General features: G+C 40.7%; 1 protein-coding gene across 2 annotated transcripts in view; it reads left to right on the forward strand.

Moving 5' to 3' along the window:
* Nucleotides 1-18,921, forward strand: part of LOC140357106 (helicase ARIP4-like) — a 67,597-nt gene that overhangs the window by 28,265 nt on the left and 20,411 nt on the right. Inside the window, exon 1 of one of the 2 annotated variants that reach the window (XM_072442025.1) lies at nt 8,720-8,818. The exons of the other annotated variant lie outside the window; for it this stretch is intronic. Coding sequence (XP_072298126.1) covers nt 8,785-8,818 — 34 coding nt within the window. The 5' untranslated portion in view covers nt 8,720-8,784. Of the gene's footprint in view, nt 1-8,719; nt 8,819-18,921 lie in introns of those variants that run through there. 2 annotated transcript variants of the gene reach the window in all.

The raw sequence follows: 18,921 nt of genomic DNA on the forward strand, positions 1-18,921 counted from the left end.
TACTAACCCTACTTTTACGAACTCCTCCCAGGGCGTTGGCCCTAAAAAGTTGAAATTGTGTGAAAATGCTACTGAGGAGTGGGACATCAAAAGTTATTCAAATGACATTGACCCTGTCACGGTCTCTGTGCGGCGAAGCCGCAAACTGTAGCTAGAATTTCAGAAATCTCCCAAATTTAACATTTCTGCCGTTTGCGCAGATAAAGTCCGAATTGTGTCAAATTAGAATCAGTTGTTAAACTCTTTGCCCTAAACCTACTTGAAGTGAAATAAATTAATTTGGAGCCACAGCGCCCCCTACAGATTTTATATGGAGGTTAAATGTTTAGTTTTGCGAAATTGTATGAAATTTGACACACAACTCAATTTTAGCATCCCCATCAAAAAAGTCAATGAGACCCATGTCATAATTGTTATGGTGTTGCCGTAGCGATGACCAAAACCTCCCATGTTATTCCAATGGGGAAATCGCCAGAACATGTTTACACTTTAGACTTTCACAAACTCCTCCCAGGGCGTCAGCCCTATTAACCTGAAATTTGGTGAGACTCATCTTCAGGGGTGGACCATCAAAAGGTATCCACATTTTTATTCAAAAAGTCACTGTGTCTGTGCGGCAAAGCCGCACATTTTGCCAAGAATTCAAAATAAAATAGATTTTTGATGGTAAAACAAAGGGGAGAAGATGTGAGAGCGTCACAGATTCAGCAGTAGGTGTAATAAAAGGACAATTTAGGCGCGTTAGCGCCCCCTCCTCTTGCGGCGTGGCGGCGGCGTGGCGAGGGCCGATCATTGCCACTTGCGGCTATATTTGTACTTATTTCTAAAAAATGAAATGCAATGAGTAGGACAAGAGTTGACTTTTTCTAAATGTAGTGTTTTTTATCAAAACTAGTAAAGACCACATGTAAATATTAAATAAAGTAAAATTATTTAGTGTTAAAAAGTTGGAAAAATGGCTTGAAAAATCAACAACTGAAGTCATTCATGTTGGTCACTTATAATGAGGGGATGTACTTTTATTTAGCCCTTTTAAGATGCTATTTCATGCATCCTTCTGTGTTTTAAACTTTAAAACCGTAGCATTTGTTGGCAGTTGTAAGGATGTGAACTTCATGTTTTTTTCAGATAAATACCAGTGAGTTCAAGTGTTTGTTAGATCGTCCTGTCAATCTGAACTATCTGAGCAGCAGCTGTGACATTTAGCCATTTTCACTTCCTCCAATATCGTATAATCCTGTTCCATAACTCGCACTGCCCAAATGTAATACACTCGACTTGTGTACGTTCCAAACGTGTATTTTAAAAGCTCTTTAATGTTTTAAAATGAAAACTTTCTTGAACCTTCAGTAGCTCGATCAAAGTTACTTTGTGGGTCACACCGACCGTCAGTTCATGCACTCACATCCCCACAAACGTCAGAAAAGAAAGAGACTAAACCTTTTGCTGTAGTACATCTTTGTGGTTTGTCTCCAAGATACTTTCAAGAAAGTTGTCGTGGGCTTGGTAGCAGTAGCAATAATGGCAGCAGTATTTTAGGATTATTAGTAATAGACAAGTAATAGTAGAGATAGCAGCCGTTATATTTGCTGGAGTAGCATGCACGGCTGCACAATATATCACAATATTATCTACAACAACAATCGATACAGCACCAAACTAAATATATCTTCTTTTTTTGAATGAAAATGTGTGGTTTTAAATGAAAAAGACACATTTCATTTATTTTCTCTATTGATCTAATTTTGGTTTTGTCAGTATTAAGTCTGATTAAGCCATTTCAGTTTCAATAGGACTTCATGGTGGTCAAGGCGTCACGCATGACGACATTTACTGCATGTCCTCCCTTCTCTCTCACCCCTCATTCCACGCTCGCCTTTCCTGTCTGATAAAGCATTTGGGCCAAAAATTCCTTGGGGAGAAAAAAAAAGTTTATATAAATTATATTCGAATATCAAAATAGTATTGATATTGCAGTATTTATAAGCCACGTGGCATAGGTCATGCATTATTTTGAAGTTTTACATTCACTACATTTGTTCCAACCCAGAACCATCGAGCGACATCATCTTAACACAGTATAATTGACTTACACTCGGACAATAAATCAACTTTTTATTTTTCAAAACCCTCTTTGACCTCTTTGACCTCTTTGGCGTCTTCGCCCTGGTCCGTCTGCCCTGCTCCTCCTCTCCTCCTCCTCGCACCTCCTCTCCTCCTCGCTCCTCCTCTCCTCCTCCTCTCCTCCTCCTCCCTCCTCCTCGCTCCTCCTCCTCGCACCTCCTCCTCTCCTCCTCCTCTCCTCCTCCTCTCTCCTCCTCGCTCCTCCTCCTCGCACCTCCTCTCCTCCTCTCCTCCTCCTCGCACCTCCTCTCCTCCTCCTCGCAGCTCCTCTCCTCCTCTCCTCCTCCTCGCACCTCCTCTCCTCCTCTCCTCCTCCTCGCACCTCCTCTCCTTGCACCTCCTCTCCTCCTCGCACCTCCTCTCCTCCTCTCCTCCTCCTCCTCGCACCTCCTCTCCTCCTCCTCGCACCTCCTCTCCTCCTCTCCTCCTCCTCGCACCTCCTCTCCTCCTCTCCTCCTCCTCGCACCTCCTCTCCTCCTCTCCTCCTCCTCGCACCTCCTCTCCTTGCACCTCCTCTCCTCCTCGCACCTCCTCTCCTCCTCTCCTCCTCCTCCTCCTCGCACCTCCTCTCCTCCTCTCCTCCTCCTCGCACCTCCTCTCCTCCTCTCCTCCTCCTCCTCGCACCTCCTCTCCTCCTCTCCTCCTCCTCGCACCTCCTCTCCTCCTCCTCGCACCTCCTCTCCTCCTCTCCTCCTCCTCGCACCTCCTCTCCTCCTCCTCGCACCTCCTCTCCTTGCACCTCCTCTCCTCCTCGCACCTCCTCTCCTCCTCCTCCTCGCACCTCCTCTCCTCCTCTCCTCCTCCTCGCACCTCCTCTCCTCCTCTCCTCCTCCTCCTCGCACCTCCTCTCCTCCTCTCCTCCTCCTCGCAGCTCCTCTCCTCCTCTCCTCCTCCTCGCACCTCCTCTCCTCCTCCTCGCTCCTCCTCTCCTCCTCCTCGCACCTCCTCTCCTCCTCCTCGCACCTCCTCTCCTCCTCTCCTCCTCCTCCTCGCACCTCCTCTCCTCCTCTCCTCCTCCTCCTCGCACCTCCTCTCCTCCTCTCCTCCTCCTCGCACCTCCTCTCCTCCTCTCCTCCTCTCCTCCTCCTCCTCGCACCTCCTCTCCTCCTCTCCTCCTCCTCGCAGCTCCTCTCCTCCTCTCCTCCTCCTCGCACCTCCTCTCCTCCTCCTCGCTCCTCCTCTCCTCCTCCTCGCACCTCCTCTCCTCCTCCTCGCACCTCCTCTCCTCCTCTCCTCCTCCTCGCACCTCCTCTCCTCCTCTCCTCCTCCTCGCACCTCCTCTCCTCCTCTCCTCCTCCTCCTCGCACCTCCTCTCCTCCTCTCCTCCTCCTCGCACCTCCTCTCCTCTGTTACCTAAGGCAGCCTCTGTGCTGGGCGGGGCCAGTGACAAGGACGCTGTCACACAGGGGCGGGGAAGGCATTGCAGTCAGAAGAGGGGGGTTTCTCTACACACAACGGCTCAGGGCAGCTTTCATGGACGTGTTGTTTTGTAATTGTCCCATTGGCCTTTCTGTCCTCTTTAAGCGCACGGCGGGGCAGGGTTTAGACACTTAACGAGCACCATTTGCACAGTCCAGGTATGACAGCTCTGTGCCAAGCTAGATACCACTTTAACCTTTTCTTATGAGGGGCAAACTTGTGCTTCAAGTCGCGGGTGGATCATTCTAAGCTGCATAAGGGCACATGACATGGGTGAGTAGAGATTTTGACTTCTTTCACACGCGATTCCTCACAAACTTTCCATGCAAGTTACAACTTTATCTCTTACAAATATGTAGCTGGCGCTTTAAGACCACACCGACCTATATCCTAAGCCATGCCGGTCTAGTCTGAAGTTTCATAATGTGACTGTTACGAAATGAATGCGTCGGGACCAGGGAAAGTTGTTTGGATTTTGAAAACATATTTTGGTGGTGTATATATGTGTATATGTATGTGTATGTGTATGTGTATGTGTATGTGTATGTGTATATGTATGTAAATGTGTATGTGTATATGTATGTAAATGTGTATGTGTATATGTATGTGTATGTGTATATGTATGTGTATGTGTATGTGTATGTGTATGTGTATGTGTATGTGTATGTGTATGTATGTGTATGTGTATGTGTATGTGTATGTGTATGTGTATATGTATGTAAATGTGTATGTGTATATGTATGTGTATGTGTATATGTATGTAAATGTGTATGTGTATATGTATGTAAATGTGTATGTGTATATGTATGTGTATGTGTATATGTATGTGTATGTGTATGTGTATATGTATGTAAATGTGTATATGTATGTAAATGTGTATGTGTATATGTATGTGTATGTGTATATGTATGTAAATGTGTATATGTATGTGTATGTATGTGTATGTGTATGTGTATGTGTATGTGTATGTGTATATGTATGTAAATGTGTATGTGTATAAGTATGTAAATGTGTATGTGTATATGTATGTAAATGTGTATATGTATGTGTATGTATGTGTATGTGTATGTGTATATGTATGTAAATGTGTATGTGTATATGTATGTAAATGTGTATGTGTATATGTATGTGTATGTGTATATGTATGTGTATGTGTATGTGTATATGTATGTAAATGTGTATATGTATGTGTATGTATGTGTATATGTATGTAAATGTGTATGTGTATGTGTATGTAAATATGTATATGTATGTGTATATGTATGTGTATGTAAATGTGTATGTGTATGTAAATGTGTATGTGTATATGTATGTAAATGTGTATGTGTATATGTAAATATGTATGTGTATGTAAATGTGTATGTGTATGTGTATATGTATGTAAATGTGTATGTATGTGTATATGTATGTAAATGTGTATGTGTATGTGTATGTAAATATGTATATGTATGTGTATATGTATGTGTATGTAAATGTGTATGTGTATGTAAATGTGTATGTGTATATGTATGTAAATGTGTATGTGTATATGTAAATATGTATGTGTATGTGTATGTAAATGTGTATGTGTATGTGTATATGTATGTAAATGTGTATGTGTATGTGTATATGTAAATATGTATGTGTGTAAGTATGTGTATGTGTATGTAAATGTATGTAAATATGTATATGTATGTGTATGTAAATGTGTATGTGTATATAATTTTCCCATGTGGGACAATAAAGGAATATCTTATCTTATCTTATATGTAAATATGTATGTGTATGTAAATATGTATGTGTATGTAAATGTGTATGTAAATATGTGTGTATGTAAATATGTATGTGTATGTGTATGTAAATATGTATGTAAATATGTATGTGTATGTGTATGTGTATATGTATGTGTATGTGTATATGTATGTGTATGTGTATGTAAATGTGTATGTGTATGTGTATATGTATGTAAATGTGTATGTGTATATGTATGTGTATGTGTATGTGTATGTGTATGTGTATGTGTATGTGTATGTAAATGTATGTAAATATGTATATGTATGTGTATGTAAATGTGTATGTGTATGTGTATGTAAATATGTATGTGTATGTAAATATGTATGTGTATGTGTATGTAAATATGTATGTGTATATGTGAATGTGTATGTGCATGTGTATGTGTAAATATGTATCGTGTGCCTGGTTATAGTCACCAGTTGTGACTAATGATAGTGATGAGCGTGAAATTGGCTTCAAATTGCTGAATGAATATGTTCACTTACGTCTTTTTATCCATTTAATCAGGTTTATACTTCATGTCACGGGATAAACTAGAGGAATTGTTGCGTATAAATAATTAGACAATGTGAATTTAGGATTTCCCTGCTGTTTGGCCATGTTGTTTCTTCTTACAATGATGATGTTTATTCTGTTTAATGTCTTATAGGACTCTGCTGCAAGTTGAGGTTTACATTTAGTCTGATTAAAATGTATTTGTCGTGTAGTTTGACTTTGATCACAAACACTTTTCTTTAGAGGTGTAACTTTTCTAACAGAAGGTTCCACACTTGTCTTCATGCCTGGAATATTCCACAGCATGTCTTAAATCTCCATGGAGACGGGAAAATGGCACCAACCAGGTCAAGTTACTGGTCGGATCTGTAAATAAACACAGGTGTAATTCATCAAATGTAAGATGGATAGTTTTAAAGGAGACGTATAAGGCTTTTTTCTGGTACTTGGAATTGAACTGTAAAGTAATTGGATCAATTTTACATTTTATTAATTATACATATTAAGATAAGATAAGATATTCCTTTATTGTCCACACATGGGGAAATTTCATTGTTGCAACGTAGGTAGATACAGAGGAAAAGGACAGATAACATATAGGAAGTTTAAAAAACACTCTTAATAGAAGAACTCTTATGAACAAAAACTCTAAAACGGCTTAGTCCTAGAAAAAGGTCATTTGACAAAACTGATGAGCCTCTTGGCTCCAAAGTGACACATTTGTTGCTTTTTGGGCTGTGCCAACAAGTCTAAGAAGAAAGGATTTCTCTAACATTCCCAAAGCCATAAATGGATTACTGCCATCAGAGGAACCAGTGGACAGAAATCCCTCAGACTAGTAGTGAGCACTTTCAGGTTTCAGGTAGTTAGCAGCTGGTTAGTTTACACATTAAACAAGCAATGATGTGGCTTTATAGAAGTGTGCCAGGCTCTATTCATTTTAAATGGGATTATAAAGACGATAAAGCCTTTCTGATACTGTGGAATATACATCTCCATCTCCAGACTGTCCACTATAAAAGTTACATGTTGCGCCCTTCATTTATTTTTTCCCCTGCACTTTTTACTTCTTTTTTGTGTTGCTCTTAAGTTCTTGAGTTCTTTGGAGTTTAGTTTTTGTTTTTTAAAGTTCCCAACATTCCTGGGATAAATGTATAGGGCCTTAGAAGATCATGTGACATATTTGCGCTTCAAACTTGAACTTGTTCAATTCATTGTTCAACATTTGAACTATAGCGTGTTTATATATGCGTTATCCCTTTCAGCAAAAAACATTGTAACTGGCAGAAGTAAATAAGAGCTTGTGATATCAGGATATAGCTACTTTAATTTGTATTTATTGAATGGGTTCTAAAATGAAAATGGTTTGATTAAAAAGGGAACAAAAGCACTTTCAAAAATGTCATATCACATTTTTCAAAAGTTCTGAAGGTTTTTTGGTTTTTTTAACGTTCCTTTTAATGTTTAGGCTACTACAATGCACCTTAATCTATTACAGTTGTCTGATTATAAAGCTCATGTTTACTTTGGTCAGATCATATTACATCATGCATTTTAGCTTTTTAATCCAATTTTGCTCTAGCGATTACATAACACATTTTGATTACTTGGCTTTTCCCCTCAGCAATATAAAGTTAGCATAGAATTAGAAGACATGCTTAAATTTACCATACGCATGATTTCAGGGGCAAATAAATGAAAGGCGTATACAGATTTATATTGTCTCATAAACATTGGGAATTCAGATTTTTTACACAGTTGCTTCTGAAATTCAGTTATGGAACTATTAACTTACTGCTCTTCGCCATTGAAAGTAATGCCGTAGCGATCATATCGTATTTGTACGTCCGTGTACTTCTGCTGGAATCCTCCGTGTTCTGATGAACGTGATCACTAACTTGTCTTATTGATCCATCATAAATAATACATGTGTGTTCTCTTATGCATGTTTGTTAGAGTTTAATGGCTGATAGGCTTCCATCAAAACATTGACTGTATTTATCAAAATGAAGAGGTCATATTTCACCACATTTGATCAAGCTCATGTCAAACTGGAAAGGAAAGCTTTAAAGAACCACCTCCGTCCACACCTCCCAACTGCTCCTTCCTTTCGCCCTTTCGCTACATTTGGTAATTTGTTTCTTCTTCTTTGGTGTTTTATGGCGGTTGGTATTTGGTTACATTACTGTAGATGTACGTCTTAGACTTTAGACCTTCTTATGACTATTATTCTGGCAGTTGGGATCCAAGTGCTACATTAGCGCCACCTACTGTAGATGTGTGTTTTAGACTTTCCTAGTTTCTCCTTCTTCTCCAACTTTAGACTTTATTTAGACTTTATTCTTCAGTCTGTCGCGCTTGTTGAACGTCCCTCAGCGCGTTACGTGACCGACAGAACTCCTCTACGTCATGGCGCGTGGGCGTGTGCGTGCGGGCGTGTGCGTGCAGCGCCGCGCGGGCCCTCCCAGTACCACATGGTCCCTGCTGCAGCGTGGACACCGCCCGTCTGCAACCCCCCCTCGCAGGGCCCCGTCTGCTGCTTACGTAAGCTTTTTATTGGACACGCCGCGCGCGCGCTCCTCTCATTGACTCCTTTAACTCCAAAGGAAGAGCACCCACAGCTGTCCTACTGCTGTCCTACTGCTGTCCTACTGCTGTCCTACTGCTGTCCTACAGCTGTCCTACTGCTGTCCTACTGCTGTCCTACAGCTGTCCTACTGCTGTCCTACTGCGGTCCTACTGCGGTCCTACTGCTGTCCTACAGCTGTCCTACTGCTGTCCTACTGCTGTCCTACTGCTGTCCTACAGCTGTCCTACTGCTGTCCTACTGCTTTCCTACTGCTGTCCTAAAGCGGTCCTACAGCGGTCCTGAATCAACTAAACCAAACGCAAAGTGCTCTTCTATTTGAGTTCTTTCCTCACTTTAGTTCTGTAGAACTGTTGTCACCGGCAGCGCGCGCGGTGAGAAGAACCATGCTGCTTTTGGACGAGACGGAGACGTTTGCAGGTATGTTTTATTATAAGTAATAAACGTAAGGGTTTTGAGAACAGAAGTTGTCTGTTTGTTTTGGTCGTTGCTGTGACTCAGAAACATGGCAAAAGAACGACAGCAACATCTTAGATAACGATCGTTTCACTCTCACTCAAAACGTGCTCATTTGTTCATGTTTGAAAATTTAAAATAATTTGATCGAGAGTAAAATGATAATTTGTCGACCTTAAGTGTTTTGTAACGTTATGTGATATAATCCTAAAGCTACAAACCCTAAATGTGACGCAAAGGCGAGTTATTACGTATGAAATTGCGGTTATAACAGATATTTCAGCTTTAATAGCATTGCTTCGCTAAGAATTTGATAGTTTTATTCGTTCATAGGTTTGATTTCAATAGTTTAAGCGTTTGTGTCTCGTTGGAACTGCCCTGATGTGTTGTTACGAAAGCATGACACCGCGAGATGGCGGCTTTGTTTTTGCGGGTTTTGTCGGGGTTTTGTGCACAGAATAAGGCTCTAAAATGCCAATTACTTTAATAAATGGGCATGCAAAAGTTTGTAGATTTAACCAGGGAGTTTGTTGAAGAAGAATCGGTCGTGGATTTGCCTAGAACGTGTAAATTGTGGAGTTTCTTAAAGTGGTTGTGTAACAGTCTCGTCGCTGCACCGGCTTCTCACATTTATGTCATTATATTTGACATTTGACGTATTTAAACGTCTCAAACTCCATTTTCAGGCACAAATGGTGTTTTTCGTGTACATTTCTTTTGTTGTTGCTGCCTGTGCTCCCGGTGCTTCAAACGTGTGCGCTGTTGTGGTCCCGGTGCCGCGCGCTCATTGGCCGGTTGAGCGTTTGCGTCCAACGGTGCCGCGCGCTGATTGGCGGATACAGTGAGACGCTGTCCACGCGGCCGAAGAGCGCGTGCGGTGTCTGGAGGGGGGGATGAACCGGAAGTTAAAGATGTAATTGTCTAAATAATAAGTGTGTGATACAGTTTTCAAAACATTTTCTATTCATTTTTGCCTTAGACTTTTAGAAAAAATGAAACATTAAGAGTTTAATGGAGGGCGAGCCAAATTTGTATGCATTTGTTTTTAATTCTTTTGGGAAAGCCTCTGGGGAAAATGTGTGGGGAATTCACTTCCGGAATCCAGCGCTGGACAGTCATTGTTGTGCTCCATAGCCTGGAATTGATAGGTCTATTTGGCTTATTGTGTTCATTTTCTTTTTAAAAAAATTCTATTGGTTAAATGCTTCATTTCACTACTACTACTTGAAAGGATATTGTATATATTATTAGTCTGTACATTCATTCATTTTCTACCGTTCCCTTTGCGGGTGACTGGAGCCTATCCCTGTGACTTTGGGTCTTAGGCGGGGTACATTTGATTCAATGAAGCATCACTCTGTACACTGATGCTTAATAAAATGGCATATTATTTGGATGGTTTATAAATGGGCTATGGGCTGTCATTTTACATGTATCTAACAAGCTAGTCTCTTAAATTTGATGCTGAAACCTCCCAGATTTAGTCTGTTGATTGATAAGCATTTTTGGAACAACATTATGCTTTGTCTCTGTTGCCGTAGCAGCCATGAGTCAGTGGTAGTTCAAAAAAATCACCAGAAGAACAGTGTGTTCCTTCAGTCTGGGACAGTCTGTGCCTAAATTAAGAGAAGAGACGAGTTCAAAGTGAACTGCAGTACATGCCCAGCTAAGTCTGGCACAGTGTAAATGCTGTTACATTATGTACTGTACTGAGCACATTGTTACATGAGCCTACCTTTTATTATGCCCTTATATAACGTCCACAGGCAGAGCATCTGTGTTGCAATGTTCACTACTTTTTTCACTCCACAACCAGTAGAGCTTTTAATTGAAGGTGCACTTCTACTCAACTTTCTTGCTCGTTACTGTGGAGAATGTTCCACACAACATACATTACATGATAATGTAATGTAACCCTAATTTTTTAATCAAAACATGAAAAAGCAATTACATCTCAATTGACTCAAGCACTTGTTAGACTTCCCATTCAGAAAATATACTTGGTGAACCCACAAGTAAATATAATATATAAAGTAAATACCAAAGCTCCATTTTGCCTTTTCCGATCATCACTGGAGTGAAAAGATGGCGACGTCGTCAGTGCATTTCTAAAACGACAGGACTTTAAGTGTGGCTTCCAGTGGAGCTTTAGACAGAGTTTAGTCCTGGGTTGGACCTGGGTTTGTGCAGCTCTTGTGGGGTGTTCCCAGTCAGCATCCAAAAGAACCAGCAACAGGTGATGCAGAAGTGAAGGCTCTTTATCGAGGAAAACAGATACATTTTGTCACTTTACGCCATTAAGTGGAATGATAGTTTGACTATTTTGAATTCTCGATTCTCCAAACCTCCTCCATATAATAATTGCTATGTTTATTGAAAGGGCTTGTATGGTCTTTCAGAGAGTACACTGTGTCCTCTCTCCCCCTGCTCTCGCCTTCCGTCCCCCTTTCTCCTCCTTTCTCCTATTTCCTCTCCCCCTTCCTCTATCCTTTTTTCCTCCTTCTCTTTCCACCCTCCTTTCTTGTTTCAGTCTTCTTCTCTTTCGCTTCTCACCAGCCTCCCTCCACCTCTGCTCCCTTTCTCCTATGTCCTATCCTCTCACCTCTGTTTTCTCTCCCCTCTCTCCTCCCCCTTTCCTTTCCTCTCTCCTTAGCAGCTGCAGACTGACATAGTGGCCTACAAACCGTTAGCTCTACCTCGGGTCACCCCACGCGCATCTGCGAGCTTACATAACCGTTATGTTCTTCTAGTTAAAAAAAACATCTAATTATATATACATCTACAATATGCCATGTCTGAACCTATACATCTGGTAACTTAAGCCATTAACTTCATCATTATTTCTGAGTGGTATGTGTAAGAATGTCAATGATTAACTTGTAATGTGCAGGTAGCAGGAAGTAGACCTTGAAAGTCTTTGGATTAGCAACATGATCAAATATGAATCCGACCTATAGCATTATCAAACCTGTATAAAGTAGATGGTAGAATTATTGTCCAGATGCTACTTTGTTATGAGTACTTGCTATCGAAATTGAAGCAGTAATGCACTGCGGTACTCTGCCGTGCGGTACTCTGCCGGTGTTCGCTCTTGTCCCCAGCGGTCAGAACATCCATAAACTGAGTATTGTATTCGTCTGCGTCAGGAAGTTGAGCATAAATAAGCCTTAAAAAGTACCCGTTCAAGTGAAAATGAGACCGCAGTGTGCTCTCTGCATCTGACAGTGCGTCGCTCGAACTGGTAAATCCTTCTTGTGGACTTGGAGCTGGTCAAGGGACTCGCACTTCACACACGAGATCAATTGTGACGTGTTACTACAGCGTCAAACTCGACAGTATTCAAATATTCAACATGGATTCATTTGTTTAATCGTTACATTTCTTTAGCCTGCAGATTAGCGTTAGCCACATTGTTTACCGTCGGAACTTGTGATGTTCAAGTGGAAAATAATCGAAGCAGCGCAATTGTAGTGTTTCATTCTCAGAGAAGCAGGAAGTGCGCTGTTGGCATGCTAATTGTTGTTAGCTTTACCGTGACAAACCTCACTCTGTTCTTGTGAAAAGAGTTTATAAAGTCATATCTGGGTTTAATTATGATGCCACGAATGCATTAGCTGAATGAGCAATACAAATGAAACTGCTGCAAGTTCCAAATGAGTCATGTTTGAGTGTTTTTCACATTTTTAAGACCATAGGAATCAGCTGGTGGATCCAGAAGTTCCCCCTTCTAGACAGGAGTATATCCAGATCGAGATAAAAGCCCTCCTTGTGTGCTTATGCAGGTTTATTTGGAGTTAACATACAGCCACTTCTTTAGCTTCATTGAGGACACACACAGAAAACGCAGGGAAAAGAATATTCGCACTAAATATCGAATCCTTTTTCAACGTCAGATTGAAGCTTTTATCACCCATACCAATATTGGAGTTGTACAAGTCAATGAATTGTCTTTGCCAAACATTTTGCACAGCCAGCTTTCCTTACTTAACCTCAACTTTCTTTTATAATGTCAAGTCTATTCCGCCTTTTGTTTTGTAACCTACCACAAAGCCTTACTAATACTGTTCTGGACTGGTTGGCGGTTACATAAGGCAGGTGTCTGGTTCACGGTGCCATCTTTTGTCTTTGCACTTACGTAACTGGCAGGAAATGGCCCTTTGCCGGCAGTTTAAACCTTGCTTTTTTAATTCCTAACCTAAATGACTCCGGTTCCCTTCACCTCAGCTCCCCTCCTGGCACAATCGAACTATAAATTACTCACTTTGCTTGTATTGGCAGAGCGTTCAAAGAGAGACTGTCCTGTGGCCATTTGGCTCTGGTTCTACCGTCGGAAGAAGCAGACGACGAGGAGGAAGCTCAAATGTTCTAGCATATGTTTTAAGAAGCCGGTGCTGAAATACAGGTCAAGGTTATAAAGGATGAAGTCACTTTTGCAGTAGGAGAATGTGATCTGTCTTTAGCTGACGGTTAAATGAGTTGCTTTAAGTGTAGACGGTAGCAAAGATGCACATTTTAGGTTTAAAACAACTCTTTCCCCACCTTTTCAGCCGAATCTTTCATGTTTATTTGTGCAGGAAACTTTATAATGGATAAAAGGGTGTAACGTCTTTTCCCACATGGATGCACATTGAGTCAGCTTTTGTTTTGAGGGTTGCATTTCGCCTTGTCCCTCTGCAGCGTGCGTTCTGCAGCGCTTTTTTTCTACTGTTGTGTAACTGAAACCGGGCGTCATTATATAAGCTCCGACCTCAGCTCCGTAGACCCAACAAACGTGGCCAAGTCAATCATAAACACGCTCTAAACACCCAGTTTGACGTGGGTACGTTCGATTTATTCCGTCGGTCCTGAATCGTGACCCGTGGCGTATTTTCAGAACAGCGGCTGCAAATCTTCACATTCGGGCAAAACGTTGATGTCTTGCCCCGGAATGTAACGGCAGTAGCTCTACGGGGATGTCAAAAATATCACAAATCAGATGCTAATCTACACTAAAATTAGAATCAATACTAATTGTAGCAACGATCAATACTGAAAAGTTGATACGAATTTTTAAAGATCACATCACATAACCCGATCTAAAACAATCGTAATAGTAACTTGATCAGAATTGGTATAAGACCACATGGATCATTAATGAAACTACTATTATTCTTTGTCAAAAAAGAATGACTACTCTATTGTCCAAAAAAATACAAACAAGTTTATTATCTTTGTATCAAAATATTGAGTATTGATTAGTTTCCTTAGTATCTAAAATCAAGTTTAAAATATCTGAGTCGTTCGTGAAGTTAGCAGTCAGCATGCATGTTTGAGCAAGAAAACCACCTCTTTAATGCCACATTGTGGAACATTTCAGGCCACGGAAAGCAATATTATCTGCATAGAGACACTTTTTAAAAGAGTGCTTGACAAATCTGTTGCCTTAAAACATATTATCGTTCTTTCTGACCATTTGCATGGCCAGATTTTCCTCTAATCACGTTAAGACAAAGTGGTTTTCTCCGTCCTGGCCCTGCAGTTCAGCTCGACCTGTTGCTCCGTTCCCTCAGGTGTAATTACAAACCGACTGCAGCCTCTTCCCCCTCTTGTTTTATAACCTGCTCAGCTTTATGTAAGAGGCGCACTGAGCATGCTCACAAGCGCGCCAGTGGAGGAATACAGGGTTGTCAATGGAGAAAAGAAGGAGAGGGGAGCAAATGGAGAAGAGAGGGGAGCAAATGGAGAAGAGAGGGGAGCAAATGGAGAAGAGAGGGGAGCAAATGGAGAAGAGAGGGGAGCAAATGGAGAAGAGAGGGGAGCAAATGGAGAAGAGAGGGGAGAAAATGGAGAAGAGAGGGGAGCAAATGGAGAAGAGAGGGGAGCAAATGGAGAAGAGAGGGGAGCAAATGGAGAAGAGAGGGGAGCAAATGGAGAAGAGAGGGGAGCAAATGGAGAAGAGAGGGGAGAAAATGGAGAAGAGAGGGGAGCAAATGGAGAAGAGAGGGGAGCAAATGGAGAAGAGAGGGGAGCAAATGGAGAAGAGAGGGGAGCAAAGGGAGAAGAGAGGGGAGCAAAGGGAGAAGAGAGGGAGCAAATGGAGAAGAGAGGGGAGCAAATGGAGAAGAGAGGGGAGCAAATGGAGAAGAGAGGGGAGCAAATGGAGAAGAGAGGGGAGCAAATGGAGAAGAGAGGGGAGCAAATGGAGAAGAGAGGGGAGCAAATGGAGAAGAGAGGGGAGCAAAGGGAGAAGAGAGGGGAGCAAATGGAGAAGAGAGGGGAGCAAAGGGAGAAGAGAGGGGAGCAAATGGAGAAGAGAGGGGAGCAAATGGAGAAGAGAGGGGAGCAAATGGAGAAGAGAGGGGAGCAAAGGGAGAAGAGAGGGGAGCAAAGGGAGAAGAGAGGGGAGCAAATGGAGAAGAGAGGGGAGCAAATGGAGAAGAGAGGGGAGCAAAGGGAGAAGAGAGGGGAGCAAATGGAGAAGAGAGGGGAGCAAATGGAGAAGAGAGGGGAGCAAATGGAGAAGAGAGGGGAGCAAAGGGAGAAGAGAGGGGAGCAAAGGGAGAAGAGAGGGAGCAAATGGAGAAGAGAGGGGAGCAAATGGAGAAGAGAGGGGAGCAAATGGAGAAGAGAGGGGAGCAAAGGGAGAAGAGAGGGGAGCAAATGGAGAAGAGAGGGAGCAGTTAAAAACAAAGTAGTCTATGTTTTCACTGGTCAAAAGCCTCAAAATGGCACCAGAAAATAAGATAAGATATTCCTTTATTGTCCCACATGGGGAAATTTCATTGGTGCAACGCAGGAAGATACAGAGATAAAAATAGAACCTTTTGTGATAAATTGTTATTTTCGAGACGACTATAGTCAAACTTTTTACATCGCATGATACAAAAAAAGTTGATTAAGAATGTATTTATTTTATTGGATTGCGCAGTACACAAAAAAGATCAATACTTTGTATTTATGGTTTCTACTTTCTAACATTATTTTAGGTGAAAATGTACTTACTTTTATTATAAACCAATTCAGCAAAACCAGGTTACCCTTTTATAATAACGACATGAACAGATCATTCATTATGAAGAAATAGATTTTAAACATGACAATTCAAGCTTAGTAACTACATAATCATTGTTAGGGCTATGAGTATTAATGAAGTTATTACAATGCCTGACTCATTCTTAAGAAACAGTTTGTGACACAGTTCCCATGTCACAAAAGCCATTGGGACATGACCGACAGTTATATAAGAGAGTTACAAAGAACTCTTGTTTTACGTCTGAAAACAGATTTATGTTTGAACTATTAAGACAAGAAGATCCCACTTTGAACTCTATTATGATGATGTCAATGATGTCGATGTGGGATTTGGATTTTAGAGGAATTTTAAAAGATTTAAATTTGAATAGTTAAAAATCTTCCATAATTAGATAGAACTCAGAATTATTCCAATTCCAATACATAATATCACATGACACTAGTACTAATTAAGATAAGATATTCCTTTATTGTCCACACATGGGGAAATTCCATTGTTGCAACGCAGGTAGATACAGAGGTAAATACAATTAAGTCTTGATTAATTAACTGTAGTTCATTTCATTAAAAACAAAAAGGGAGGGCATCGGATTGAAATGTACCGTAAGTCGCACTGGACTATAAGTCGCACCAGCCAAAAAAATGCATAATAGAGAAGAAAAAAACATATATAAGTTGTGCTGGAGTATGAAATGCGGTGTGGAAATAACAAATAATATCACATACAAGTCGCTCCGGAGTATATAAGTATTTAAGTATGTAAGTATAAATATAGTATAAGTTGCACCCCGGCCAAAACTATGAAAAAAGGTGCGACTTACAGTCCAGAAAATACGGTAGGTCCACAGTTTCACACTGAGCCCAGCCTGTGGTTCTAACCTTAACCTTTTTCAATACTGCAATGAATCAAAATGGCACACAAATGAAATATATTTATTTATTTATTTGTGATGAGAATGTCTTCAGTAAAAATGTCTTTGTTTAAAATCCATGCCAGTGCCAAACTTACACTTGCGTTTGTTTCAGTATTCTAGGTTCTAAAGTGTTGGAAGTTGCTGCTTCTAAGCTTCTCATTAAAAGGCCTGTTTAATGCATTGGTGATATAAGATTGTACTGTACAATACACAGTGTAGATGACATTTTCCTGGAACCAGGAGAAATAAGTCACCTCACCTCATCCTTAAACGATGACACAGATCATCTCGCACACAGATCGTTTGCATTCTTTATAGTTACATAAACGGTTAAACACGGATGAGTTCATGTAACGTCTGTACAAGACATTTCTCATTCTCAGGCAGGAACAGGTCCCTCTGGCCTCATATTTTTAACACTTTCAAGTTCAAGGCTTGTATATTTGCATAACTGTAGGGCAGACACGTATTTGTAGCTTAGAGGAGCTGAACAAGTATTGTAAGATATTAGAATATTGTTTTAGTGGATATACTATTCATACGACGACTACTACTACTACTACATGTCTGTATATCTATATCTACATCTATCTATGTATATATAATACCAGGAAGTGCACTGTCGGCATGCTAGTTGCTGTTAGCATGCTAGTTGCTGTGTTAGCTTCACAGTTACAAAACTCGCTCTGTAAATTGTGAAAATTGCTTATAAACTCATCGCGGTGAATAATTAGGATGCTAGGAATACGTGAGAAAGCCCATTTAACATTTATTTGCTCACACAACCTGGAATAGTGTTGATCTATTGTTTGTTTGATTTCAAGAGATGAGAAGTCATGAATAAAGTGTCAGTACTTACTCAAACAGCTAACACTTGCTAATGTTCCCCACCGTGGCACTGACACGGACTTAACTCGTCTATTCACTTCATTGTTATGGCCTTTTAAACTTGTTCGCACCACCAGGCATTCTCCTGTTCCGACCCCTGTCCAAAGCGAGGGGCCCCGTGTTCACTGACAGCTGGCGCTCTGTACTGTTAATTATGTAACATCTGTCTGGCTCCTCTCGACCAATCGCAGGCCCATTTTAACTGTGGCGATTTTTCTGATTGGCTGCTGGCCTCCCTTTTTGGGTGTCCACAGCACCTAGACACCTCTTGCCCTCGTCCCGGTTTTTCTCTCTGGGCTTTTGGTTGCGTCGAGACAGACTTTCATTAGTTATATAAGCCATTTGATGTTTGGCGGTGTGTAACGTGCTGTCTGGTCCCGACAGAGAGCGGTGTGCACAAATACAGCTTTGGAAAGTTTATCAAAAGTTCTATAAAAGGGATGTAGTTCATGACGGACAGTGATAAACACTGTTTCTGTTGACCTCCAGTATCTAGTAGTTTGAGGTTTGTTAGTCAACTGTAAAGTGCGTTATAAATAACATTTATTATTATTAACTTTGTTGATCTTGTGACACATTTTTGCTAACTCTCAATTTTGTTATTATAATTAATAAAGCATGAACAATTGTATTCATAATCAACTAATAGTTAAGAATGATTTAAGCTTTGTACTTAATTCATATCCAAACTCCTTAATTATGTAGTTACTTATGTAGTTCTAACTCTTGATCATGCTTTTATTCAGGCTAATTAAAGTGTGGTTATTGATATAATTTACAGTTGTTGTTGTTGTTGTTGTTGTTGTTGTATAGTTAGATGGTTCCAAATTACATCAAATTTATATAAGAAATGTAATTAAAGAAGTTTAAATGAGGGGGCCTCCAACATAAACTAAAATAAAATGTTTAAACATGTTTTAAATGTCATGTTCACTAAAAATAAACTAAAGAGTGATAAAGATTAAACAATGCAAAAACACATTATTTTTAAGAACATTTTGTCGGAGTGAATCATTAGCCCCGCCCACTTTGTCCCTTCTCTTAGTCTGGCTTATGATTTTTATCCAACAAAAGGTCTTTTCAGTAATAATTCTGACTGATGATGCTACTTATTTTCTACATTTATCTGCTTTTACAACACACTGTACAGAATTACATGGCGTAAAACGTGTTTTAGACGCGAAGACCCTTTAATACACAACGTTGTCGTTGTATCCATTAGACAATTTGGGGATCATCCCATTTTTGTTTTAT

This window comes from Eucyclogobius newberryi, unplaced genomic scaffold (genome assembly GCF_026437365.1).
Source record: "Eucyclogobius newberryi isolate DKJ021-1_F unplaced genomic scaffold, fEucNew1.0.hap1 SCAF_124, whole genome shotgun sequence".
Lineage (NCBI taxonomy): Eukaryota > Metazoa > Chordata > Actinopteri > Gobiiformes > Gobiidae > Eucyclogobius > Eucyclogobius newberryi.